At 41.4% G+C, this 26,278-nt stretch overlaps 1 protein-coding gene across 9 annotated transcripts in view; it reads left to right on the forward strand.

The window, feature by feature from the left end:
* The window catches only part of LOC126392918 (bromodomain adjacent to zinc finger domain protein 2B), a 62,813-nt gene that overhangs the window by 32,425 nt on the left and 4,110 nt on the right, over window positions 1-26,278 (forward strand). For 3 of the 9 annotated variants that reach the window (XM_050048659.1, XM_050048661.1, XM_050048660.1), the window contains 31 exons: window positions 2,387-2,572; window positions 3,180-3,311; window positions 4,531-4,724; window positions 4,855-5,076; window positions 5,411-6,052; window positions 6,694-7,318; window positions 8,135-8,431; window positions 9,978-10,038; window positions 11,224-11,332; window positions 11,529-11,630; window positions 12,006-12,216; window positions 12,666-12,758; window positions 12,840-12,901; window positions 13,199-13,264; window positions 14,131-14,196; window positions 15,922-15,966; window positions 16,232-16,264; window positions 18,431-18,496; window positions 18,729-18,869; window positions 19,439-19,693; window positions 20,827-21,050; window positions 21,487-21,561; window positions 21,713-21,947; window positions 22,048-22,110; window positions 22,201-22,345; window positions 23,323-23,990; window positions 24,140-24,428; window positions 24,562-24,717; window positions 25,122-25,276; window positions 25,461-25,666; window positions 25,939-26,074. In XM_050048659.1, the coding sequence (XP_049904616.1) occupies window positions 2,387-2,572; window positions 3,180-3,311; window positions 4,531-4,724; window positions 4,855-5,076; window positions 5,411-6,052; window positions 6,694-7,318; window positions 8,135-8,431; window positions 9,978-10,038; window positions 11,224-11,332; window positions 11,529-11,630; window positions 12,006-12,216; window positions 12,666-12,758; window positions 12,840-12,901; window positions 13,199-13,264; window positions 14,131-14,196; window positions 15,922-15,966; window positions 16,232-16,264; window positions 18,431-18,496; window positions 18,729-18,869; window positions 19,439-19,693; window positions 20,827-21,050; window positions 21,487-21,561; window positions 21,713-21,947; window positions 22,048-22,110; window positions 22,201-22,345; window positions 23,323-23,990; window positions 24,140-24,428; window positions 24,562-24,717; window positions 25,122-25,276; window positions 25,461-25,666; window positions 25,939-26,074 (5,960 nt within the window). The remainder of the gene's footprint in view (window positions 1-2,386; window positions 2,573-3,179; window positions 3,312-4,530; window positions 4,725-4,854; window positions 5,077-5,410; window positions 6,053-6,693; window positions 7,319-8,134; window positions 8,432-9,977; window positions 10,039-11,223; window positions 11,333-11,528; window positions 11,631-12,005; window positions 12,217-12,665; window positions 12,759-12,839; window positions 12,902-13,198; window positions 13,265-14,130; window positions 14,197-15,921; window positions 15,967-16,231; window positions 16,265-18,430; window positions 18,497-18,728; window positions 18,870-19,438; window positions 19,694-20,826; window positions 21,051-21,486; window positions 21,562-21,712; window positions 21,948-22,047; window positions 22,111-22,200; window positions 22,346-23,322; window positions 23,991-24,139; window positions 24,429-24,561; window positions 24,718-25,121; window positions 25,277-25,460; window positions 25,667-25,938; window positions 26,075-26,278) is intronic. The other 6 variants (XM_050048668.1, XM_050048662.1, XM_050048664.1 and 3 more) reach the window with 6 other exon arrangements.

Consider the following 26,278-nt stretch of genomic DNA (forward strand, 5'->3'; position numbering starts at 1 on the left):
GTGATGCATAAGCTGTCAGATTACCCCTGACCACAAAATAATGTGCAAATTTACATACCATGGTTTGTGATTATTTTTTCCCCCCTTCATGATAAGATGCCCCAAAAAGTAGTGGTTTTTTTTCTTGTCCTGCTATCACAATGAAGAACACATTAGAGACATTCTCATAAATTATTCATTTTCAGCCCCCCACACCAAACGTGCACAGAAATTTCCCAGATAATTTATTTTGGACTGAACACTAAATGCTGAAAGCACATTGGCACCTCTGTAGTCACATCGCTCTTATGATTATCAAGTAAATTGAGTTCTTTTAAGAGATTTCTTATCCCCTGTGGAAAGTAGAAGAAAGATACCACACAACCAGTGATGGTAACACCCCTTTGAATAGGATTATACTCAAGCTTTCATAGTCTTAAAAGCTTTGTAATTGCTTTAACTAGGTGAGTGTATCTAAGAAAATGTTTATGCTGCAGCTCTTTGTGAATTTAACTCAGTAAGAACAAATAAATGTCTGATTTGGCATTGATGGCATTTGAGAAAAGGCATGACCTAGTTATTGTAAAGAAGCTGGTGAAATATTTTACAGTTCCAGTACAACACGAGTACATAAAGCCAAGGCTAAAACCTTAGCAGACTCTTGAAAAATAAAGCCTGTGTGGTTTTTCTTTAAAAAACTATAATACTGTCATTTTACTTCATACTTGCACTTACCTGTTGGCAAAATGTAGATTGACTTAATTCACTCTGATAAGCATATTCCTACATAACACTTACCTCTGCACAAGACCACTTAGATACTACTTAATTGCAATTCTTACTAGCAGTCCTTAGATAAGTAAAACATGATTTGTCCAAAAATCTGTCCTAATTTGGTTAAAAGGTGTCTTTAATGGGTCCTAAAAAACAACTTTAACTGTCTGATACCTGAAGACACCCTGGCTACAAATGGCAGCAGCTTTACAAGGTGCTGCACATATATTTTGCACTGAACGCTGCACATTTGGCATTTTTCTGGTCCCTGAGAGTTGAAAAATGTTCAACTTTGGGCAAAATGCTGCATCCGCAAAGTGCTGAACAACAACAATGGATGAGAAATATTTAATATACTGCAAACTGTATATTACTGTATGTTTCCTCACCCACAAAATGTCATGAACCCACCTAGACTTCTACTTTTCATTCAAGCCAGATCATCAGGGATTAATAACAGTTAAATGATATCACAAAATGTTTTTTAATAATGGAGTGAATGTTAAGTAGATGGGATTTGTTGTTTTGTTTTAGTTTTTTACCATAATGTCAAATTGGGAGAACTGTGGAATTTCACTGGTATTGGTATTAACTACTAAATCTGGTATCATGACATGCCAGCTGACTTTTGTAAATATACTGAAATTTTTTCTTAAATTTTTCCTAAAAGAATTCTGTTCAGTTAATTTTCACCAAAGTCAGTAAAATTACAGTTACAGGTAATGGTTTGACGAATAAACAGTTACAGCCAAATATAAAGCTTATTTACCTGATGGTGTTAATATGTTTTTTACAGGAAATTGATCAATACATCCTAGCCAAAGCTACCCTCCCAGAATAACAGCTGATAATGTCCTGTCACATCAGCAGGACAATATAGAATCAGACACAGTGTTTAGGCTGGTTAGCTCTGCACTTACACAGAACAAATCAACTGGGCTTTGCTTTTATCAGGCTCATTCCTGCACAGCTCTGGGTTCTTAATATAAGTGAGGTATTAGATCTAATTAATAGAGCAAGACTCCTTTCTCTGATCGAAATAATCCTGATAACAGACACTGGATGTATTGCCCTTAGCTGTTGTAATAGGAATAGATCAACTTGGCATCAGTGGTACAGCCCTTTTATTTTAGAGTACTTTCAGCAGGTGCCTTATCTTCCTTCTTTGATTTCTTTCATTTTCATTTTTCATTTTTTGTGGGAATCATTATTCCATAAATCAATTTTTGTTTGTTTGTTTTCTCATTTTACAAATATGAGTGGGCGTGCCAGACCCTGAATCATTCATGATCATTACTACGAACAGATTCTCAGGCTCACCAGACAGCTGTGTCTCTTATTTGCACAGATCAAGCCACAGCTTTGTCTTTATTTTTTACTCTTCATTTTTTTAAGCTTGAAATATTGTCTTACGAGGTCCTTAATGGCATCGTGGCATCAACAGTTAATAAGTTTAAAAATTAACGATTTAACTATGATATGTTAAATCCATTGTTATGTACTGTACATGTACTGTATATGCAGATAGAATAACTGGAATGACTGTCTTTCTGCATATAAAGATTAACCTATAAGTCTATCAGTAGATCATATATTAAATAATTCTGTAAACTGTGTCCTTGTTTTTCTCCAGGCCATCCAATCCAGGTAACAGGAGATGAACGTTTAAATATGTCTGGCAGCTCCAATGGTTTTCCTTTGGTCAGCCGTCCAGCCTTTGGGCTCTACACGTCAAGTTCAGGCCGCTCTGAGTTCGGAGGCCTAGGAAGTCTGGGTCTGTCTGCATTGGCTGCTCACTCCCAGTTTGGTACATTTCCAGGTAGGGAAGCTCAAGGTGCAACGTTTTTTTTTTTTTTTTTTTAAATATTATTAAAGGAGTTATTTGAGTTGATTGTTTTCAAGTCTGTCATTGAAATTACTTTTGGTTCCTCTTGTATCATATCCAGAGGTAAAATGTGAATCACCTCTGCAACTCAAAAAGACGTTCGTACTATTTTCTCATCCTTTGCAGTCTTCACACTTGAGATTTTGACCTATTTTTATGTTCGAAACTCTCAATGATATCCAATTGCATGCTTTTTAAATAATATCTTGACACTCAGCACAACTTGAATAGAGGTTTTAGAAAGCAGAAGTCGTTTCAGAAGAATGCTGCTCTTGGGAAACTGTTGCAGCTGTTACATGTTGAGTAGATGAAGTTGATCTTTGCAGCTATTGTACTAAATGACCTCAGCTTTTATTTTTCAACCCTCAATATAAAGGGATGAAATCACAGTCAGTGGAGTGCACTTGTCTTCAATGCAAAACTCTATTTTGAACTAAGTGATTGGTGCTGTTGACAGGTTGTATAAAACATGTTCTTATAAAATGTTGGCAGATTGGATTCTCTGCATATCTAGATAAAGTGTCTCGCTCCCCCACTCCAGACTGGTGGCGGCCATCTGAGGCACATTCCAGAGGAGCGGCAGCCTTCTTCCCTCCTCTTCTGGGTCTACATCCTGCGTTTGCGTCAACATTCAAAAGCCACGATCCCATTCACTTGCAGTCGCGTACCTCAGGTAAAAAAGAGCCCGCTCCTACATAAGATCATAGACATAGTTTTGTATAACATAAAGATTTCATTATTACTCTGTTTACACTTCTTTTTAAAATACATCTCGGGCAAACGGATCACAATTGCACAGCACTAAATACAACTGTAAATGGCCTGGGGTCTGGGATGCGTTTGACCGCATATCTTTTGTAGTGTAAACCAAAATGCATTCTTATCAATAATGGTATATAAAAATGGACAACACTTCACTTCCTCCCACTGTACAAAAATGGAGGCAATATATCCTTGCTACGGGCACAGCCATCTTGCACAAGTGACATCATTTGGAGCCAGAGTCTGCACAGTAGTGATCAGGAAATGGAGCTGCGATGTCGAGTTCCTGCCTGTACACTCATCCCACCCAATCGCGAGCAGCGCCATTAATCACGGGCATATCGATTGACACGGACAGCTGTCAATCATGATGCCACACCCTCTTAATATCGCAGCAAATAACTAATTAAACCAAATTTTTCAGAAAAATCAAACATACATCAGCATGATAAGAGCTGCCTAAAATGATAGACACCATCTTTGGGAAAATTTTATTTGATGTGTACTTAGATTTTAGAGTTTGGCTTTAACATGGAGGGGGTGGGGTTTATTATCTTTACTGCAGCTAGCCACCAGGGGTCGATCAAGACATTTTGGCTTTGTTGTCATGTGGTCCATCTTTATATACAGACTATGGTCCTGATGCGCCCCCACCAAAGGCATAACAGAAAGATACGTCATCAGTGCAGGACGTTTTGGTGCCAGCATGCCAACGCTCTGTAACTTGCCCCGTACAACAAGTTGGATGAAGTGTTGCATGACCATTGTTTTGCCCTATGGATGGAGATGTATTGGATTCTGCTGACAGCAACGTCTCCAGCTGTACCAACACAACTGATAATATGACTGGCAAGAGTGCGGATGTAATAATTGTGTGCAGGGCCCTTTGACTTTCTGGTGGAAATGACATAGGCAGTAATGAAATCTGAACACAAGTGGTCAGCTGGACCCCTTGGAGACGCACAATAGACACAGGTGTAAACAGCAATGTGTCTCGGCTGTCCGCTTGTGTTTGGATTGCCATTTTGAAACCAAGTGTAAACAGGGTCTATGAGACTTATTGTCCTCTTAATGTGTGTGACTATTGCTTGCTGTCATGAGTATCCCTCTAAAGAAATGCACAATGCCAGTTTCTGTAGGCGTAATTGGGACAGTGAATGGTAGGAGTGCTTCTTCACCTACTGGGAACTCTGCTGTGAACACCAGTTCATTTCCAACAAAGGGAAGCATGGAGAAAATTAAAAACAACAGTAGTCGGATTCAAAAGAACAGCCAGGACCCGGGCAAACTGCACCAGAAGATCATTCAGAAAACAAAAGAAAAGGTGAAACACTGTTTTTTTGCTCAAGCACTTGAGTACAATACACTGCATGAAAACTCACTTCACTGCTCTGTTGTTCCCGCCACCCTTTCTCCTGATAAAAAAATGTGGACTTTAATTACTTTTTATTTAGAGACCCAACAAAAGACCACTAGAGATCTCCAGCATGAGTGGCAGCCAATCAGGATCATTGTCAGATAGCTCCAGTGATGGCGAGGAGAGCAGCAGTGATCCTGATGACATGGAGGAGGAGGGAGAGGACGAGGAGGACAATGATGAAGATGAGGATGATCAGAGCAATGATAGTGAGGACTCTGATTCAGAAAAAGAGAGTCGAGTGGAAAGGAAAGTCAAGGTAAGCGTCTCTAACAAAAGCTTTTGGTGTTTGTGTTTAAATATTCAGCAGCACACGTAGTGTTGTCCATAACATTTTTAAAAGACTTTCCTTTTTTAAGTTTCTTTTTGAATAATGTACCAAGATAAAAATGTCTGGTAAAATAAGTTATTTTGTAAGTTTTTTGTCTGACAAATTTGCACTCTGTTAAGTAGATGTTATGTGGATTGTCAAGAGCAGCTATGGTGGTGGGTGGCAAACTGGATGTATGTGCTAGCTGACAGGGCTGCCACTGTGAGGCTCTCTCAGTAGGAGCTGACATGACATGCTGTCTTTTCCTCATCCTCCTACTCAGCGGCTGACACAGAACACTTCTGAGAGTAAAAAGAAGAGACCTTGCACTGCCGATGGAAATACAACGCCAGACAGCCATCGGGAGACTTTGACTTCCCCGCACCGCCTGCAGTCCTCTTCTCATCCTGCTGGCCTGTCACAGTCCGCAGCGCTCTTCCTCCAGAGCTCCAGGATTGCAGAGGAGAAAGGCCAGCAGCACATCAGTGTCATCCAGGCCACAGGGTTGGCAGCCGGCAACAGTCCCCTAGCACCGTCCCACAGGGAGGCCTCTCCTCTGCGCTCCAGGTCCTCACCCAACCCTGTCTCCTTCTCCAACTCACCGAAACACTCACATCCTTCCACCTCACAAAAGCACTTCTCTCATTCGTCCTCACCGAAGCATGGCTCTGTCTCCTCCTCTCCAAAACCTCACCCTCTCTGTTCCCCTGCGAAGCCCCTGCCTCTGTGTTCCTCACCCAAGCCTGTCTCCCTCTCCTTTTCACCCAGACCACCAACACCGTCAGCCTCACAAAAGCCTCCACATAAACCTAAATTCCTGATGCCCTCTCTGAAGCACACCCAGCTGGCTGATGGCATGAAGGAGAGCAGTGGAAACCCTTCTGATGAAAGATTGTTACACTTGAACAGTTTTAAATTAAAACAGGTGAGTTATATTTGTTTTTCACATTGCTGCACCGCAGCTTCAGCGTTTCTGTGTTTTTCTTTGAATTCTGCCTAAGGTACAAAATAACAAATTACTATAATGAAATCAGGGCTTTTATTATACTGCATGTGACCACTACATGACTAGAAGTGACAATGCATTTAGCTCTATTGGGAATACTTCACAAAATTGACAAGCAATTAGCTCTGTTACGCTTTGGGATGTTTGTTATCAGGAGAGGAGAAATCTGTCTCTTTTAACAGGACTCTGTTATTGTCACTGTTTTGAGAAGGAGGGAAAATGTAGCAGTCTGTAACAAGGGGGTTTTAATTCATATGCCGGTGGTACATTAAATACAGGCTTTTGATTGCCGGAGTATGACAATGGCAACAAATACAAGATGACAGCTAGAGTCACACAATGGCACTAAGCCAAACAATTTGAAAATATTTTTCCACAGCAGCCTTTTTATCTTTACTGGAGTTGACAGGCTTGAGCCTGCTCTTCATTGTCCCTGTCTCTTATTACACCTTAAATTCCTTCATTCACAGCCCACAGTAATGTAATGTGAGTGACAGTTTGTGTAATTACTTCTTATTTTTTTCTTTGTTTCCCTTTCTTTTTCATTTTTACTCATGAAGTCCCTCCACTCCAAGGACTCTGTGAAGCAAGCGTTCTCCCTGCGACCTAAGAACCAGAACTGGCATAAAAGTCACAAAAACTCAGCATCCTCCTCATCGTCGCAGACACAGCATAAACATTCATCAGATACCTTGAGCAGTCATTTACTGTCTCTCCCACACAGCGATGACACCAATCTGTTCTTGAGCCATCACCTTAATGGAGCGATCCACAGCGCAGTTCAGGATGCCCCTTTGGCTCTCATCACCAAGCCCCGCAGCCAGAGCAGCACCCCCAGTAGCAAGCCCCTCCTGGTAGCCACCAGCCCTCCCTGTCCCATGCCCATCAACCTGAGCACTGGTACTAAGGACATGTCTGGCAGCTCTGCTTCCCCACTTAAATCATCAGCCTCATCAAGTCTTGCTCACAGACCAAGAAAGACCAAGACTCCCAAGTCTCTGCATCTAGTGAAGAGCCTGTCTAAACCCAGCTCATCCTGTCCACCTGTGGACTTGGTCAGAGGCAGTGAGTCTGATATCCACAGCAGCAAAGACTCAGACGATTCTTTAGGAGATGACTTGGATGACGACGATGAAGACAATGAAGATGATATTGACGATGAAGATTCTGGCAGTAGCCTGTCAGGTTAGATTAAACAGACCCTTTTATAAAGCGATAGTTAAGATTTTTTTAAAGTGGGGTTGTATGAGGTACTTATCCATTGTCAGTGAATTACATACAGTAGATGGCAGTCTACAGGCCACCAGTTTGGAGAAGCAGGCAGGCCCACTGCCATGGAAGCTAAGCACTGGACTGCTGTGGATGGGGGCAGCAGTAAAACATATTGTAGCCACCTAAAAAAGTTTAAGTGAATGTTATATTCAGAATATTTTCACCACTTTATTTTATCCTGAAACTAAAACTTATCTATACCATCTTCAAAGCCACCAGATTCCATTGATAAAAACAATAATTTACCTCGCAGAACATGACAGTTGTTGGTCTACCGCTGTGTGCATCAGTAAGTTTATGTTATTATGTGTCTTTTGTGAATCTGAACTAATCCTTTAATACATAAATACACACAATAACACAAAAAAAAACTGCTTGATCAAGGCAGCAGTAGACCAGCAACTCCAGTGTTAAGCGAAGTAAAAGTCTGGGGCTTCAAAGAAAGCAATGAAATCTAACAGCTTCTGTTCTCAGTCAGAAAGGGCTGTCTGATGGCAAGAAGAAGTGATGAAAATATTCACAATATAGCATCCACCTGAACCGATAATTATTGTTATGTAGGCTTCAAAAAATTCAAACTATCCCTTTAATTGAATGAAGAGATGCCACTGACAACATGTTATTGCAGATATAAGATGTGGGATGAGGTTTGGTCGTGGAAAGAATCCTAATTAGGTTGTAATTTTGCTTTCTCTCTGTTTCCCTGCCTCACGCTGGAATCCCCCGCAGAGTCAGAGAGCAATCTGGATAGCGATTCTGATGGCTCCGAGGATGATATGAAGGAGCGCAGTGAGACAGCAGCAGACAGCGATGCAGAAAGGACTCCCCTGAAACGCACTAAAGCGCCCTTGTCTTCTCACAAGTCCACCTTGAACCTCTCAGCCAACTGCTCCCTGCTTAACCTGCAGATCGTCAAGCCTCCTAGTTTATCTAGTGGTCTGCTCACCTCCACCACAGTGACCAGTTCAGGGGCAGCGGGTAACCACAGCACCCTATCGCCATCCTTCACGTTTGCCACGCTGCCAGGTAACAAATCTGTGTTTGCTCAACAACCAAATACATCCCTAACCTACAATACAGCTTTACAATTTAATGAGATACTTTAAAGGGGATCTTTATATAGATATAGATATATAGATGTATAAAATGTTACAATGTCAGGTGTTCATATTAAATGTGGCTTAGGTTTTAAATGATGAGGTAATCTTATGTAAAAGTAAACCCTGTGAGCAAAAACTTCAGGCTTCAGATCCTTCTGAATACTCAGTTTCCAACGGCTATTCTGCTTTTGCGAGAAACTCATGTCAGCTTGTGTGAATGATTATCCAGGCAGGCTACTGCACGTGCTTACATCACGTAGCCCACGCTGCTACATGCTAACGTCAGGGAAACCTTTAATCCTGGTTGCAGATGTTGTTAATTTCTCTCCATTTCGGATCATGTTTCTGCTGCAACATGTCCGGTTGTAAAGATTTTGGTTTAGAAGCTCTTATAGGGGATTTTCCATGGTAGAACATGCCGCTTTATCCATCACAGTCATTCCCCCAGCTGCAATGACTGTGCAAAGATGCCCAGATGTACAAGACCTGAAACACTGACCACTCAGATCACACTGGGCTTTTTCGGAAGGGGTGCTCAAAGAGACAGGTGCTAAAATGGAGCGTCTCAGACAGAGGGTAAACACAGGTGTTCCAGCACAGACAATATGAGACAGTAAAGCGTTTTTTGAACATTAAAGCATGTGAACATGTTCTTGTACGAACCTGAAAATGAGCATAATAGGTCCCCTTTAATTTGTGATTCAGGCTTCAGGAAAGCGTTACTCACTCAGATAACAGAGCAGGATCATGAGTCCAAAGTCAGCATGGTATTTATTTTTCCTCCACTCACTTTGCTTATTCAGACTATCCAACCTATCAGTGGAAAAATTACGCTTATTTTTCCAGTATGAAAACATGGATCTACATCTCTCAGTAGTTCCAGCTTAAAATGAGCTCTCTGGAAGAAAGTGGTTACGTCATTGTTTTGATGGTCCCCAGCAGCTTTTGCTTTAATAACCCAGGCAGATGCCTTATACATCTGATACTGGATGAGTCACGGAGCATATTACACTATTAACAGAGCTCAATTCTGACTTGCCATAATGGAAAAGTATTCTTTTCTTTTTCCATTTAATAGCAGTAATAGAAGAGGCATGTCACAGCGGTATGTCATAAATTATATGATGATCTTAAAGAAACATTTATAAACACTGAACTGTCATGGCAGTGGTGAGGGTTGCTGCTGTAAGAGGTCTGTTTCTTTGTTTGCACTTCTCTTATCTGTCTGAATACTGTCTGTCTAACATTTTGATGTTGATACCCATAGTCTGCCATTTAATTTATAAAACAACTATCCACAATGAAGTGATGTCTAACAGAGTTTCCTTTTGTTTGAGGTTCTGTATTTGCAGTGCAGTGCCCCCCTCCTTATTCTGTGTAGTGGATATATCTGTAATCATGGCAGGTTGTGGATTTGCTCACGTCCCCCCTGGAGGTGCGAAAAGCGCTGAGTCATTTCTCCTGTTTTCTAGGACCAGGGAAGAGGAGGAGAGTAACAGATGAGAGAGTTCTGCGGTTGCCTCTTGAGTTTGGGTGAGACATTGTGCATGCACTTCGTTTTACAAGACACACATAAAGGTGTGATGGACTGACCGTGTCCCATTTGTCCCCACAGTTGTGCATTGTTTGTGTTTATGCACTTAGTGTTGTAGTAAAATGTCAGCTCACTGAAGGCTGGCTAGTGACCTTTCATAAAAGGTCATGTGTGGACATCTTTGCTTTGTGGCGCAGCCCTAGACACATGATCATATCTCAGGAGTGGCCACACGATGAATTGTGTTTTAGAAAACTTTCTTAATGATCAAGAAACTTTCAGTGATGACATAATCACCCCTGTAAGAAAAATGAATAAGAAACAGTCCATTCCTTCAACTGCTACTCTTATTTAGCCATTACGAGCAAGTTGTTTATCTATCATCTGATATGTAAAAGTGGCTAACTGTGTAGATATGAAACCTGGCATGAATGTAGCAATCATGCTCAAACAATTTCCCCAGGGTAAATACCCTACCTGTTACTGTAAAAAGCACCACTAGAGTTCCTTATTTGAGAAAAGTGATGTCTTCATCAAGAGCTAAGTAGGACTAGACCACAGAAAAAACCCATCCTCGCCTTGCTTTTTAGGGGCGCCTTTAAAACCTCAGTCTTGAGCAGTAGGCAGGAAATGAAATGAGGCCCAGCACTTAAGCATCAAGGGGTTAATTGCATCCAGCCTCAACACAGACATGCAACATTTGTAGCTCCCTGCCCACAAATTCTGCAGCCATGGATCAGAGCGCCTTTCATCTTCTAGGGATGTTTTTCATCAGCAGGTTCACAGGAAACAGAGGCCATATGACTGTATATCAGCCCGTGCTCTGTGCAGGATAACGGCCTGCATGTCCTGTGTGTGTAAGCCATGGCTGCTCTCCAGCGGAGCTCGTAGGAACTGAGGGGTAGCCCTACTTGGCGCATGGCCATTTAGGAGTGCGATTACTGGAAGGGTCAGAGGACGCCAAGGCCACAGACTACACAGCTGTACAGACATGATTAACATAGTTTATCTCCTTGTTTGCTTGATCTTGTCAACTTGAAGATGATGTGTATCTGTCTTACATTATTAGACTACAGGAGAGAAGTGTTTATTTATAATGAATAAACACAGCTGTACAGTGGTTGTGACATTGTTTTAACTACCTTGTATGTACTGTTTGCAATGTTTCTTCTTTGTTTTCTTAGGTGGCAGAGAGAGACCCGTATCAGGACTGTCGCAGGTCGTCTACAAGGAGAGGTGGCTTATTTTGCTCCATGTGGGAAGAAGCTGCGTCAGTACCCTGATGTAATGAAGGTACATCTATAATGTGTCACTTTATTTTTTATTAAAATTAGATTTATATCCTAAAATGATCGTATGTGCTCACTGCATCAGTATGGTGTTATGTTTCTGCCCTCAGGTGGGAGATGATGACGTGTGAGGTGTTTGACCAGTTAATATGGCTGAAAATAACTGCTTTAATTAATACGCATTGTTCTTTTGTCTGCAGTACTTACTGCGGAATGGAATAACTGAAATCTCACGGGATAACTTCAGCTTCAGTACGAAAATTAAAGTTGGTGACTTTTATGAAGCCAGAGAGGGACCAGAGGTAAATGTTTCTTCTTCTTTTTTGATATATTAAAGATATGTTTCAATCTAATGTTGTAACTGATGAAATTGCACTGATAGAAATGACAATGCCTGCATCTATTTGTTTTTAGAACTCTGCGAGACATCAAAAGGTCCTTATATTAAATGTAGAAGTTAGTTTAAAGCATGAAAAATGGTCTAAATGCAGGAAAAGTAAAAAAAAATGCATCCTGAGGCATGTTGTATGTTCCCAACACCACCACACTGTTGTAGCTTTAAGTAGTTATACCAGTCAACATAAAAAAAAAAAATCCATAAATTAGAGTAGCGTAGATGATTAATCTTGCCAGTTTTTGTTTGTTTTCTTATATTTAATGCGTCTTTCTTTCCCCAGGGTTTACAGTGGGTCCTGCTGGCAGAGGAGGAGATCGCTCCAAGTATCATAGCGATGGACGGGAGGCGCAGCAGGTGCACACAGTCTGAGCGGCAGCCAATAGGTGATGGGAATGGGTCCAGACAGTGGAAGTCTCATCCTCTTAGTATTGGTGAAAATAGCTTCCAAGATGTCGGTGATGCAAAGCTGCTACGCAAACTGGAGGCTCAAGGTCAGTTTACTGCAAATGTCAGCAGCACCTGGTCAAAAGAAAACAACCATCAAACACCTTCAACTATTGGCTGTACAGCATATTGTGTTAGTTATTTATACTTAGTGGTATGATGTCTTTTGTAAGGATAATTGATTGCTGATGATAAAGTGAGCACTTTAATAGCTATGTGGACATTAATAGTAGAACAGTTTTCAATTATCTGTTGTGGTGTCACAACGGGTTCTTCATAGAATCACAAATGATAGAAATTATCTTATTGATTTCTCAATAGGCCGTATTGTCACTATTGCACATAAGCACAGTAGCTCATTGCAGAACCTCCAGGCACTTTCTCTGAAGGTTGTTGAGAGGGATTTGGGGAATTGTAAGAGCATCTGTGGGTCACTTTTTCGTTTAAGTTCTTAATAGGGTCTGTGATTTCAGTAACATATTTCATCGTGCTGCAGAAATAGCTCGACAGGCAGCTCAGATCAAAATGATGAGGAAGCTCGAGAAGCAGGCCATGGCGCAAGCAGCCAAAGAGGCAAGGAAACAACAAGGTAAACAGCTTCTCCGTGTTCACACTCTTCTAACGCTCCATCGTAATGCTGTGTGCAAGCCTAATGTGTTGTGTCTTCCAGCAATAATGGCCGCAGAGGAGAGGCGGAAAAAGAGGGAGCAGATGAAGATTCTTAAACAGCAAGTAAGGACCCTCCTTTGCATGCATTGTTTAATTTTCCGTGCAAAGCTTCATAACCATCTGCAGCTGCTCTGTTCTTATTCAGAGTTTGTGTGCTCCAAGGTGAAAAAGGTTTTTAAACACAGTTGAATTGCTTTTGAATTCCTACAAGGAAGTTGCTATCCCTCAGAATGCTGCACCTTCCTCATCTGCATAGACCCACTGTACTTCTTCACCCCACATCCCGCTCCCTCCCGCCACTCTATAACATGCATGACTTAACAGTTAATTCATTTGATCTTGCCCTCATCCTTTTACCAGGAGAAGATCAAGCGCATTCAGCAAATTCGTATGGAGAAAGAACTCCGTGCACAGCAAATTCTCGAGGTTCGTCCTGAAAGTTATTGCAGAAACATTCTAAAACACTTCCTTTCTGCTGTTGATAGGATTTTTAAAAAACCCAACCAAAGGCTATTCCTAAATTATGTGGTCCCACTTCCAGCCACATCTAGTGAGTACATGTGACTAATGCCTAATTGGTTTTTTTGCAAAAGTGCCATTGAATATGAAAATCTCCTCAGACCATGATGGAGCTTAATACAAAATACAGTATTTCATTAAGTAAGAGGTGGCCCAGAGTTTACCGTGGCTAGGTGAAATACCTATTTTGCATTCTCCCACTAATAGAAGCTGTGAAGTATTTTAGCTTTTAGAAATCAAATTTCAGTTGACACGCTTGGCAAGCAGCTCTTAACAGGATTTCGTTGTGGCTATAATTACTGATAGAAATTTTGCTTAATTTATTCTCACTGCCTGCTGGTGTTTCATAACTGCAGCCATTTTGTCTCTCAGTGTTAATGGGGGGAAATAATCATCTCATTGCTCAAGATTTCAATATGTTAGATGTGACTTTATCAGTGAGCCACCGGCTCTGTTTAGTTCTCTGTGGAATATTTTCTATTGATCGCATTAACAGATGATTAAAGAAAGCAAACACATACCAAACTTAAACATTATTTTAAGTACACCACAAACAAATCAGATTTATAGATATTTCACAGATTTAAGATATTTTTCATAGCCTTTTATAATTTCTACTTGATGATCTTCATTTAAAAAATTATCTTCATTAAGTTTTCATTAATCAGAGTTTGCAGGCCCAATCAAGCTCTCTTGTGGTGTCTGCATTTTATGTGTTTTTAATTAGTTCATTGCACCTGTTTTATGACCTTAAGACCTGTTTGCACTTAAAGGCAAAAAGAAAGAAGAAAGAAGAAGCAGCCAATGCCAAAATATTGGAGGCTGAGAAGCGAAATAAGGTGAGTAACATGATCAAGCTGTGACTGTTTAAGGCCCTGATCAGTCTGAGCGCTTTTTTGTTGAAGCAGGCCACAATCAAACAGAGCAGTTTTTGAAGCTTGCCTCTTTTATTTATGTAATTGTGACTTGGCAACTTCCGAATCACCTGTCCTTTGCAAGTAGCAACCTCTGGGGCTGAAAAATTAAACCACTAAGGAAGTGCCAAAAAAGTGCAGTTCTTTGAATGGCCACTTGAGGCTGGCTCCAGAGGCCAGTCAATCCCAGCAGGCACCCATGTTAAAATGCCCAACTTAACGGCATAAATAAACACGTTTACAGCCTGGTGTGGCCTCTGTACATATATCTTACCTTCATGACACCAGCATAGGGGGTGAATTTTTATATAGCTAACCCAATTACATTTTATTAAGGCTTATAGTTCCACATGATTAAGGGTAGGTTGCTTTGAGTGACAACCTGTCTGCCAATTAGTGTCCTCAGCTTCTCAGTCAGATCCACCCCTCGCTCCTCTACAGTGCCAGCCTCTAGCCCAAATATGGTTACTTCTGGCTCCAATAAAAAAAAACGAGATGGCGATGGCTGTAATGCCGAACTCAGAACAAGAGTCCACAAACCAATGGGTGACGTCATAGTAGCTACGTCCATTATTTTTACAGTTTAAGGTCCTTGGGCTAATCTTTGCTGTGAGGTAAACTCACAGATCTTAGTTTGTTAATAGTTAGTTACTTACCTCGTGACTAAACATCCGCATAAAACATGGACAGGCGGAGGGCACTTGCTCTGGCTCTAGAAGAGGGTGAGAGGCTCTTCCCAAACAGCTCGTTGGAGATCTGTGTGGGTACATGAAACTTGTTGGCACGTGGAAAAAGTTTGCCTGGAGCAGGGGTGTCCAATCTTTTTTGAAGGGGGGCCAGATTAGATAATGTGAAAATATCTGGCGACCAGTTAATTCTCACATCATATGGATTTTTTTTTTTTTTTTTTTAATCACATACAAATCAGACAATCACAGCTGTTTTATATTTCACTGAAAAAGTATTCAACCTTCCACGGCTCCTGAAAATATCTGCTGCTAGGTAATATTTGTTTGCTTGTGTACTATGTGCTTATGAAAACACATAAGTTCCACCTGTGTGGTTCCTACTTGGTGCCTGTCTACAAACTGTATGATAGTTCTGCCATTGTGACGTGAACGGAAGAAATGTAAAGTCATCTTGCTAAGACAAGCTGCGGGCCAGTTAAAGCTGCTCCGTGGGCCACAGTTGGCTTTTGGGCTGGACTTTGGACATGCCTGGCCTAGAGGGCTTTCTGCCAGAAAGCACTGTAAAATTAATTAATTGATTGGATCAGACAAAAGAGGAAAAAAAACAATGACGCTGGGTGCTTTTCTGCTCTGAGTTGGAAGTTTTTTTAACTCGAGGGGATCAGGGCGCTCCTGCAGAAATGCTAAGTGCATAGAGCGGACAGATGCAAAGTGCTCAGCAGTGCAAAAGCAGCAAGTAAAACCCTTCACTTCCATTTAATTGTTTTAAAGCCGCCCCAGGCTGCTGAAATACATTCTGTTTTTGACTGCCTAAAACTTGATTTCAGCTGCCACAAGTATCCCTCATGTCCTTGACTCACAGTCTTTTGCCATTGCTTGTCTGCTGCATGTTTTTGTTCCATTGTAAATTTTTGTGTATATGTTGTGGTTTCTAATTGACATCTTTTTTCTTTTCTTGAAGGAGAAGGAGATGCGAAGACTGCAAGCTGTCATACTGAAGCACCAGGTAGGTTTGTTTTTTAATCCACAACCACATTTTACCAAAACCATTCTTACTCGGTGTTAATGAAAGTCTTGGAGATGGTCTCTAACTAATGATGATTTTCATTAGCCTAATGAAATTGTGTTGTACAATAAATCCTGTCAAATTATGCTTTGCGGTTCTCTTGGGTGTATTTTTTATTGGAGCTTCTCAAAGGTTGGATTTTTCTTGCACTGATTTTCCTGTATGATTTTCTATTTCTTAATACTTTGCCAACTCTTTCTCCCAGGAGTTGGAGAGGCATAGACTAGATATGGTATGGGTATGTTTGTTTCTGTACATTTAACAACATATTGTGAACGTGTTGTGATAAATGGTTGCCATCATAGCAATGCGTAAAGTGTAGCATTGGCTGCAGTCATACTACATCCCTCTGCATGGCTTTTCCACAACAGTGCACTGCATACATCTACGCTGTTTGTCTCTCAGAGAAAACACATCCATTATCTGGCCAGCGCAGTCAAAAACACCTTTACTCCACAGAAATATAACAGGATGCAAAGCACTCTGATAGTCTGAAAGAACACCATCTCCATATTACTTTGTTTTTGTTTTGGATTGATTAAATTTAGGTGCTCAAAATCCTTTTACTCTAAAGCATTTAAGCCAGCTTTCTAATTCATTCTATCAACTGAGGAAAATCAATATGCAGTTTGTATTCTTGACAGTGATTTGCACCACTGAGTTAATGGAAACAACATTTTTCCTCATTTGAGATTTAAATGTTAATTCATTGCTGGTTATTTGCTTCATTATTCTCACTAAGTATATCTGGACTTTAAGGGAGGCAATGATGGCACAGATGGACACCACAGTTAGAATATGCAGTAATCATTTAAATTTATTTCCCAGGATAGTTTCACACGACTTTGTCCATCAGTCGATTATAAATTCTGTGCTTTGCTTGTCCCTGTGACACTTAATATTTGCTGCTTATAGATCTAAACCTCTTGGCCTGTATCTTTCAGTCTGCCGTCTTGCCGACATGCTCAGATTAATAATGGCTGTTTGTGACTTTGAGCTTATGCTTTGTGTGTGCATCGCTACCTGCAGTGTGGCTTTACATCTGTCATTGTATTCCATTTGGTTTAAGGCAGCTACAAGGAGTTTTTAACTGGTTATGAAACAGTCGCATTTTAATACTGATGCCATTACATTATCTACATAAGCAAACGAGACCCTCTGTATATAGTTATTCTTAAAAGGATACTTTGCAGATTTTTCAACTGGCTTTGTATCATAACAGTTTGAGTAGTATGTCTAAATTAAGTGTAGTAAACTGCCTTCATCTTACTTACTTCCACATTTTTGTATGCCAACCACCACACAGTATAGAATGGGATCGAGAGAGACCCGCCCCTCTCTGTCTCCTTTTCAAACTCAGACCAAACTCAGATCAAATTGTAAAATCAGGCAGCAAAGTTTAAATATAAACCAATATTCTGTTGCTGCATTGCCTATTTCTCACACCTCTCACCCCTCTCCTGCAGTGAAATAGTTCTTTAATGCCTATCACCGGGTCTGTTTCCCTGCAAAATTAAACGAAACAGTTCGAAGGTGCTGATCCTAAGAGCAAATGTTTACATTTTTCCAGGTAAAGTTTCTCAGTGAGTTGCACATGAACCACTTAAAGGGAAGCAGGAGGAGATTTTTCTGTAGAGAATTTTCTTTTTGATGGTTTATTTTGTGGTTAATGCTGATAGAGGGGCAGAATCAGCAAAGAGAAAAAGAGAGGGATTGATCAATTAAGAAAAAAAAGACTGAAAGGGACAGTGATAGAGCACAGGCAAAGCATGAGGCAACCTTGGTTGGTCATTCAACAGATGGAGAGAATTACAGGAGTGGAAAGGATTTCAAAAACGATCCTGAATTAGTCCTCCTTCAACTACTTAGATATAATGTCTATTTCACTTGTGACTAACATTGCAAGACAAGCTTTTACATCAATATACCTGTATGAATTTATGTTGGTGGCTAAAATAAGTTTACTTTGCTTCACCATTTTTATGTTAGTTATTAATCTTACACAGCCACAAATAGATACATCACGTCATCACTATGCATCTTGCAAACAGCTGTGTTTAAAAAAGGAAAATAGTGTAAAAACAAGTTGCATCTTTCTTTCACCTGCTTCCAAAACACATGCACGACACAAGGCAGAGGTGCCCATGGAAACACTGTCGCTTTTGTCCACATTTTCCGCCAAAATCAACACAAAATCAAAGTTCCTTGTAGTTGCTTTAACTATGTTTTTTGTTGTTGTTGTTGTTGTTGTTTTTTTTTTAACTGCGGTGCAATGTGCAACATTTTGATTGTGTGATGCTTGTGATCTGTGTTTCTTCTACTGTGCATGTATTGGGATTCAGATTGATTATTGCATATATGAGCTCTTGAATAGAAAAGAAACTGTGTGTCTGTGCTCTGCCAGGAGAGGGAAAGACGCAGGCAGCACATGATGCTCATGAAGGCTGTAGAGGCCCGTAAGAAGGCGGAGGTGGGTAACACCTGATCTGCTTACATCCCTGTGTGTCTGGTCATTCCTGCTGCTGTGTTCTGCTACACTGTTTTATTGTTTGTGTTTTTTCCCCTTGGTAATGTATATTTTTTGACGATTCAACACTGCGGTAATTAAGGCCATAGTTTGTGTTTTCCATCCTCTGTAATTGTGAGCAATTCTGAGCTCATTAGTCTGCAGGAGTGTCAGTAACACTTTGTCTTGGCTGTAGGAGAAGGAGCGTCTGAAGAAAGAGAAAAAGGACGAGAAACGGTTAAACAAGGAGAGGAAACTGGAGCTCAGAAGACTGGAGCTGGAAAAAGCAAAAGAGCTAAAGAAACCAAATGAAGACATGTGTTTAGCAGATCATAAGGTATTCACACACTGTGGCGCTGCTGGCAGATAAAAATGAGAGTTCATGCACGTATGTCACCGTGGATATTCTCCATCTGTGGAGTAGATGTGTGGAAAAGATTGGATTTTCCTACAGCACAGGGATTTTTTCGACATGGAAATCAATCAGTATAATCACTGTAGGAGCTATAGGCATGAAGATTAGAAATGCTTTTGATGAATTTATGGTTTTATTGTTTTACTATCAGATCTACCAAAATAGATGTGTAATATCACTGAAAGCATCTGGAATTGATTAAACAGAGAGCAGGTGTAGGTTAAAAACACTGCCACCAAGTGGCCACTGGTGCTATAACACCAACCAGAGTGTTTGTGATCACATACTGCGGTCAGAGATTTCTTTAAAAGGATTTCATAGACAAACTACCGGTAGTCTGAAACAAGCAATATCAGCTCTGTAAGATAGCTGAAAAATATATTTAATTTGGTCTTAAAGATTTTTTTAACACTTATTTATACATGCGGATTTTATTACTGTCTTAATGTGGATTCTTTCACAAATTGTTTATTGTTTTTATTCCTCTCCAGCCACTTCCAGAGTTGTCCCGCATCCCTGGTCTGGTCTTACCAGGGAGTACTTTCTCCGACTGCCTGATGGTGCTGCAGTTTCTGCGCAGCTTTGGGAAGGTCCTGAGGTTAGACATAAACCCAAACATGCTCAGTCTAAGTGACCTTCAGGAGGGGTTGCTCAACACTGGGGACAGTATGGGCAAGGTGCAGGACCTGCTGGTGAGCATGCTCTCCGCAGCTGTGTGTGATCCTGGCATACCTGCAGGTCACAAGGTGAGAGTCTGTTGTTGAATTTGAAATGATTCCTGTATTGTAATTTACATGTGTATGCACACACTTGCATACAAAAACAAGCGTATACCTGCTATGTGCCCCCAAAATGTATTGATTCAGATGTAGCTATTATACAAATATCATTTCACGCTGTTTCAGTGATTGATTTTAACTCTTTCTGAAACTAATGCAGCAATAGATGTGAATTTCTTGAAAGCAGAGTTTTTAATTTATTTAAGATATTTAAAAGTATACTATGTCAGGTACTGTTTGTGAACACACTAGCCAGCAAAAGTGAAAGTAACCCAACCCCAGACTCACTCCTGTTCGATGTTTCACCTTGCTATATTTGCGTTGTTTCGGCAGTGTCTCTTGGATTCCAGCTGGTTATGGTCTGGCATCTGGTTGCTACCTTTTATAAAAGCCCCGACCCCACCTGAGCGCTGTGGGGGTACACGCCCATAAACATCATTAACACAGAAAATAAGAAAATACAGGCAGTCTATACATTGTTTTTTTAGGACAATCTTGCAAAGTATATGTTTAAGAAAGAACTGACTGCTGTGACAGTGTAAGATAATTAATAGAAGGAAATGTTGGCAGTGGATCGTCTCTTACCAGCTCATTAATTGAGCAGACGTTAGGATTTTCAGCATTATTATTCAGGTTCTGTGCAGATAGAGGAAGAGTCTCTTTACAGTGGTATCAGTATTAAGAGCTATTGGTACACCTATGAAGTTTAAACCATAATTTCCGTTTATTCCCCAAGGCCATTTGTCCATGCTGTAGGGTGTGATGATGTCTTAACATGATAATTGTATTATTACATCACTTTGTATTAAGAGGCTGTGTTCAGGGACAAAAGATAGCAAGACTATATACTTAAATGTCATGTGTCATAATAATGTGCACGTCCTAGATGTGTCCCAGACACATCCCAGAGTTGCTCAAAAGGACAGTGTCTTACTAGATCCCCATTGTGCTTCTATGGGCTGTACTCTTCACCCATGTGCTGCTGTCATGTCTTACAGTTTATGAAAAGATATTCTGGTTTTGACTTAACTGGTTAAAGAAAAGCATTTGTTTGTTTGACACCACTAAACTCTGTTTCTTAAACACATTGTTTCTATCAGAATAAAACCGCCTTGGGGGACCACCTGACCAATGTGGGGATCAACCGGGACAACGTGTCTGAGATCCTTCAGATCTACATGGAGGCTCACTGCGAGCAGACAGAGCTGGCTGCTCTGGCCCTCAGCCTCAGGACCAAGGCGTTTCAGGCCCACAGCCCGTCACAGAAGGCCTCCATGCTCGCGTTCCTGGTTAATGAGCTCTGCTGCAGTAAGGCTGTGATCAGGTGAGCTTCTCGCCTCCTTCTGACATTATTTTGTCTTTGACTTTGCAATTTATGAAATTAAGTTAACTCTCAGTTTTGTGGGGCAGTATTGTACTAGTATTGTACTATTGTACTAAAGTAAATCAGTGTTCCTTATGTGCCTGCAGCAAACATTTAATATCTGCATGAGACTAGAAACTATTGCCGTGTTTTATTAATGCAGGCTTCAATTTTAATGGGATAACAGAAGTACCAAAAGGAATAAGACAAATCAGGTCTGATGGACAGTTTCACAATGTTGCATCAAACCAAGTGTCATCAATTTTTCAGTAGTACTGGTAACACTTTGAAATACATCTGGTGCACACTGCAGCGTGGTGCAGAGGCACCATGCTATTTTTGTTACACAAAAAAGGCCACAGAAACATCTGTGTCAATATTGTTTGATACTTCGCAGTGAGATCGACAAAAACATAGATCACATGACCAACCTGAGGAAGGATAAGTGGGTCGTGGAGGGAAAACTTCGCAAGTGAGTATATACTTCATCTAAACTGTTATTGGAAGATTCTGTGCAAACACTAACATGTTGTCTTAGTAAATGAGATAGTCATACTGAAACTATAAAGTCTTAATTTGCTAATGAATGCGTACAAGCTAACAGTCTGTTTTTGTCTTTAAAGACTGAGGAGCATTCACGCCAAGAAGACCGGGAAGAGAGACAGCAGTGTGGGGGGAGAAGACAGCCACACATTTGTCATCCCCACTGCCAGAAACAAAGGCAAAAGGAAAGATGGGGACAGTGAGGAGGAGGAGGACGAGGATGACGACAGTGAAGACCAAGGAGACGACGACGACGATGAGGAAGAAGAATCGGGGGGGAAGAAGGGGAAGAAAGCTGAGATATGTGAAGAGGAGGTCAGTGACAGCATGAGGAGCCAGCGGCTTAAATCAGTGTTTGTTATAGTAAATGTCAGCCAGTCCATGGGCCTCACACTAATGAGTTCTTTTCATCTAGGATGACAGTGTACACTCAGCCAGCATGGAGGAGCTGGAGAAACAGATCGAGAAAACATACAAGGTAAAGTCAACCCTGTGAGACATTTTCTTCTCAGGATTAGCTCATCAATGAATGTAATACCTCATAGTTCAGCGCTCTCTGTCTCTTCAGCAACAGATTCAGATCAGACAGAAGTTATTCGACTCGTCTCACTCTCTGCGCTCCATGACGATTGGACAGGATCGCTACAAGAGACGATACTGGGTCCTTCCGCACTGTAGTGGCATCTTTGTGGAGGGCATGGAAAGCGGTGAAGGTGCGAACCAAAACTGATAACTCTGATTGTTCACTTTATTCACCATGTTCACACAGTGTTTCCAACAGGTCTAAAATATATTTGTGGTAACCAGTGGAAAGAGCTGGCATTACCTGCCAGTGTTGTTTCAAAGACTTTTACCATCGATAGGTGTTTCCCACTTCCTGTTTACCCCTAAATCTGAACTAACTAACTGCTTTCGCCTCAGCCGCAGTAGCAGATTGAACAGGTACGGGAGGGGTAGAGAGAGGGGAGATTGTCCACTTGTTAATCGATCGTGGATGGTATTGTACTCACAGACAGATAAAAAACAATAATAATAATTATAAGATGTATCAGGTCACATGCAAAAAAGGTGATTCGGGGTGTCTTTTTGTCTAAATTTTATTTCCAGTTTTGGTTCTTGGTACAAGAAGAACATACGGGTCAGATTGTGGGTGTTGGATAATAAATATATTAAAATAAAATGATACTAAAAATAATTTAATTTGATGTTTTTACATTTTAATCCTCTGACTGCAGACTTTGTGGTGTGTTTGTGTGTCTTTTGCGCCAGCTAGAATATGAGAGACCCTTCCATCAGATGTGTTACTAACAGGCACATTAACCCTTGGAGATGTGCTGCTCAATATTATTAAGCAAAAAATATTTATTTAAATTGTACTTGTACTGAATTATGTTCATTCTAAAATATTTTTTCTTAGTTTGACATGTATAAAATGCCCCAAAATGATCACTTTAAACTTGCTGCCTGTTGGTATTATTCGAACAGTGCATGGTTATTAATGGATTTGCAGTTTGGGGTTGGTTTGCAGATCTTGTGTTGGTAGGTCATGTTGGGTTATAGAACTGATTTTCATATGTGCAGGTGGCAGGGTGGGTGCTGTATTGCACATTGCAGCTTTGCTTTGAGAGAGGTTCTTAGAAATCAGACCCATACAGGACTCTGGCTGACATTACCTTTTCATGTTACTCAGGTCATGAAGAGGTGGAGAAAGAGAAGAAAAGAAAGAGGACTGCCCAGGTGATCAGGGTAAAAGAAGAGCAGCAGGAAGAAGCAAAGACACCAGTGGTCTCCAGCCCAGCGCAGAGCACAGACGGCGATACAACCACACCGGAGAGCCAGCAGGACAAAGACAGTCTCAATCTCTTCCTCCAGAAACCCGGCTCCTTCTCCAAGCTCAGCAAACTCCTTGAAGTAGCCAAAATGGCTCAAGATTCAGACATCAATTCTCACAACAGTCACTCTGCTAAAGTCCCTACTACTCATCCCTCATGTCCCGCCTCTCAGACAGCCACTAATCAGCAGGGACTGATAGATAAATCAGATACTTCAGTGCCATCTCTGCTTAGTGCGCCACAGCTCAGAAGTAGTCCCTGGATTACCTGCGGCCCTCAGTCTGTCCTTCATGAGGACCAGCTCTCCAAAATACTGATGGAAAAGAGCAACCAGTGGTTTAGCCTCTTGCCTCGCTCTCCTTGCGATGAGTCCTCCTTCACCTCCGGCTCCAGCCCTCCAGCCTCCTCCTCTCCACTTCAGACCATCAGCACCAAATCCCCCTCCTCCCTCTCCCCTAATCCCCGGGCTTCAGCCAGTTCCAGCGCTCCTGCTGGGATCAATAACCTGCAGCCGTCTGTCCTTCAGGTCGGTTGATGACAGTAATCTCAGTCACAATTATTTCAGATCACGCTGTGCTTTTTTAGAACACAAGTTGGACTCTTCTACATTATGCATGTGGAAGTAATGTCTGATCATAATTAAAGTATGTGTATTTTGTGTGTTTTTCCCCTCAGCAAGTCAAGTCTGGCATTCATCAAAGCAGGCTGACGAGGTGCGATGTGTCCGGCGCAGCACCAAGTCCCAGCCTGCCCTCCTCTGGTGCTTCTCTACTCCCCGTGTTGGATCTGGCCTCCCAGCATGCAGAAGATGATGCCAGCAGGGCCATCTCTCTGGCAAATAACAACTCTGTCAACAAGAGCGAGACCCCAGAGCCCCTGAGTGACAAGCCCGATTGTGCATCGTTCCCTGCTGTGGAAGTGGCCAAGACCCAGGACTACCCTAGTCCCCAGCCTATCCCCGAGGGTAAGAATGGCTCACTGCCAAACATGCTGGACTAAAGAAAAGACTGTCATTCAGTTATACTACTTCTCTAGGATGCTAAAAATTAAACAATTGGGTGACAATAGTTTTTAAATTTGTGCATGTGTGTTGGCAGAGATGCTGTGTGGCTGGTGGAGGGTGGCAGACACGGAGGAGCTGCACAGTCTGGTCAAGGCCCTTCATAGCCGAGGCATCAGAGAGAAGGCCTTGCAGAAACAGATCCAGAAACATATGGAGTATACGACCCAGCTCTGTGCAAACAGCAAAGATGGTTGGTCCACATTTCCTCTGCGCTCTCTATGGCAGAAGTCAACACACCAGTGTTTAAAAAAAAAATACCGATTTATTGATTCAGAATATCTGAAACGGTTTTAATACTCATTTTCCGTAGTTTGGTTACACCAATACCATCTGCATTTTCATCCTCTCTTTCATTGTTAATGTCATGTTTTGTCACTTTTTCCCTGTAGTATCAAAAATAGTAGCAAATATCAATATTTTTCAAGCTCAAATTTAGAAATTTTTGTATGCTGACAACACTACAGTACAACAGACATGCAGTGATATAAAAATACTGTCCCTATTGGACCTTTTGTAGCACACATTACATTGAATATTGTAAGGTTGCGGTCCATAAACGGTTGTTTGTAATTGTGTGTGCATCTGTGGTGGCAGCGTTTGATGTGTCAGAGCTGGAGAAGCAGGAGATGAGCGAGGAGACAGTGGAGAGTTGGTGTGTTGAGGAGCAGGCGATGGAGGTGGACATCAGCCTGCTGCAGCGTGTCGAGGCTCTGGAGAGGAAAGTCATCTCTGCCAGCCTGCAGGTCAAGGTACAGACAGATGAGCATCCTACTCTTTCATCTTCGTGATGCTCATACAGATAATACACCAGTGTTTTTAATCCAAATTCATTTTCATTAGTCATTATCCAAGACATGCTTGTCCTTGTCCTGTGTCCTCACTTTGTCTTTATAGTAATTACTGTGTCATCAAATGTGACAATGTCTCCCTCAGGGATGGATGCATCCCGAGCCCCAGTCAGAGAGGGAGGATCTGGTTTATCATGAGCACAAGCTCTCCTTTTCCCCCGCTCCAGAGAAGAAAGGACAGAGAGAAACCAGCCAGGAGGAACTCTCTGGAACGGTGGTGCGGCGGCCCGACAATCCCCTTGATATAGCTGTCATCAGGCTGGCAGAGCTGGAGAGGAACATTGAGCGCAGGTACCTGGAGAGAAGAGCCCCTTTTAAGTACAACCTTTCAGATCAAACTGGATAATGTCACTGTAAATGCTCCAGCACCATCCCTCTGGTGTTGATGGTGAAGGGGTGGTTCATCCAACACTTTATTCTAGAGATTGTTAACCTCACAGCAGGCTGTCTCTTAAACAAGTGTCTCTTTTTAACGGCTGTTAGCATCAGAGTGATCATGTTGCAGACTGTATGTGTGGTTGCTGTACAGTTATGCTGCAGTCTCACTTTCTGTGACCCCAAAGCAGCGAGGAGGAGGTGGCACCTGGGATGAGGATGTGGCGTAAAGCCCTCGGTGAAGTCCGCAGTTCTGCTCAGCTGTCACTCTGCATTCAGCAGCTACAGAAATCCATTGCCTGGGAACGATCCATCATGAAAGTGGTTAGTGACACTCTGTCTCTCATCTAATCACACATTTGTTTATATTGTTTAATTATACATAATTGTAAGCGTCAATTTATAGCCCTCGCTAAGGACGTTCCACTTTATGAAGATTGATTTTTAAAGGTTTACTCTGCAGGATTGTCTGTTACTGTTTGTTTACATGCTCGCCAACAGGAGTGAAAGAAAAAAACAACCTCAGAT

Source organism: Epinephelus moara, chromosome 7, assembly GCF_006386435.1.
Source record: "Epinephelus moara isolate mb chromosome 7, YSFRI_EMoa_1.0, whole genome shotgun sequence".
Classification (NCBI taxonomy): Eukaryota; Metazoa; Chordata; class Actinopteri; order Perciformes; family Serranidae; genus Epinephelus; species Epinephelus moara.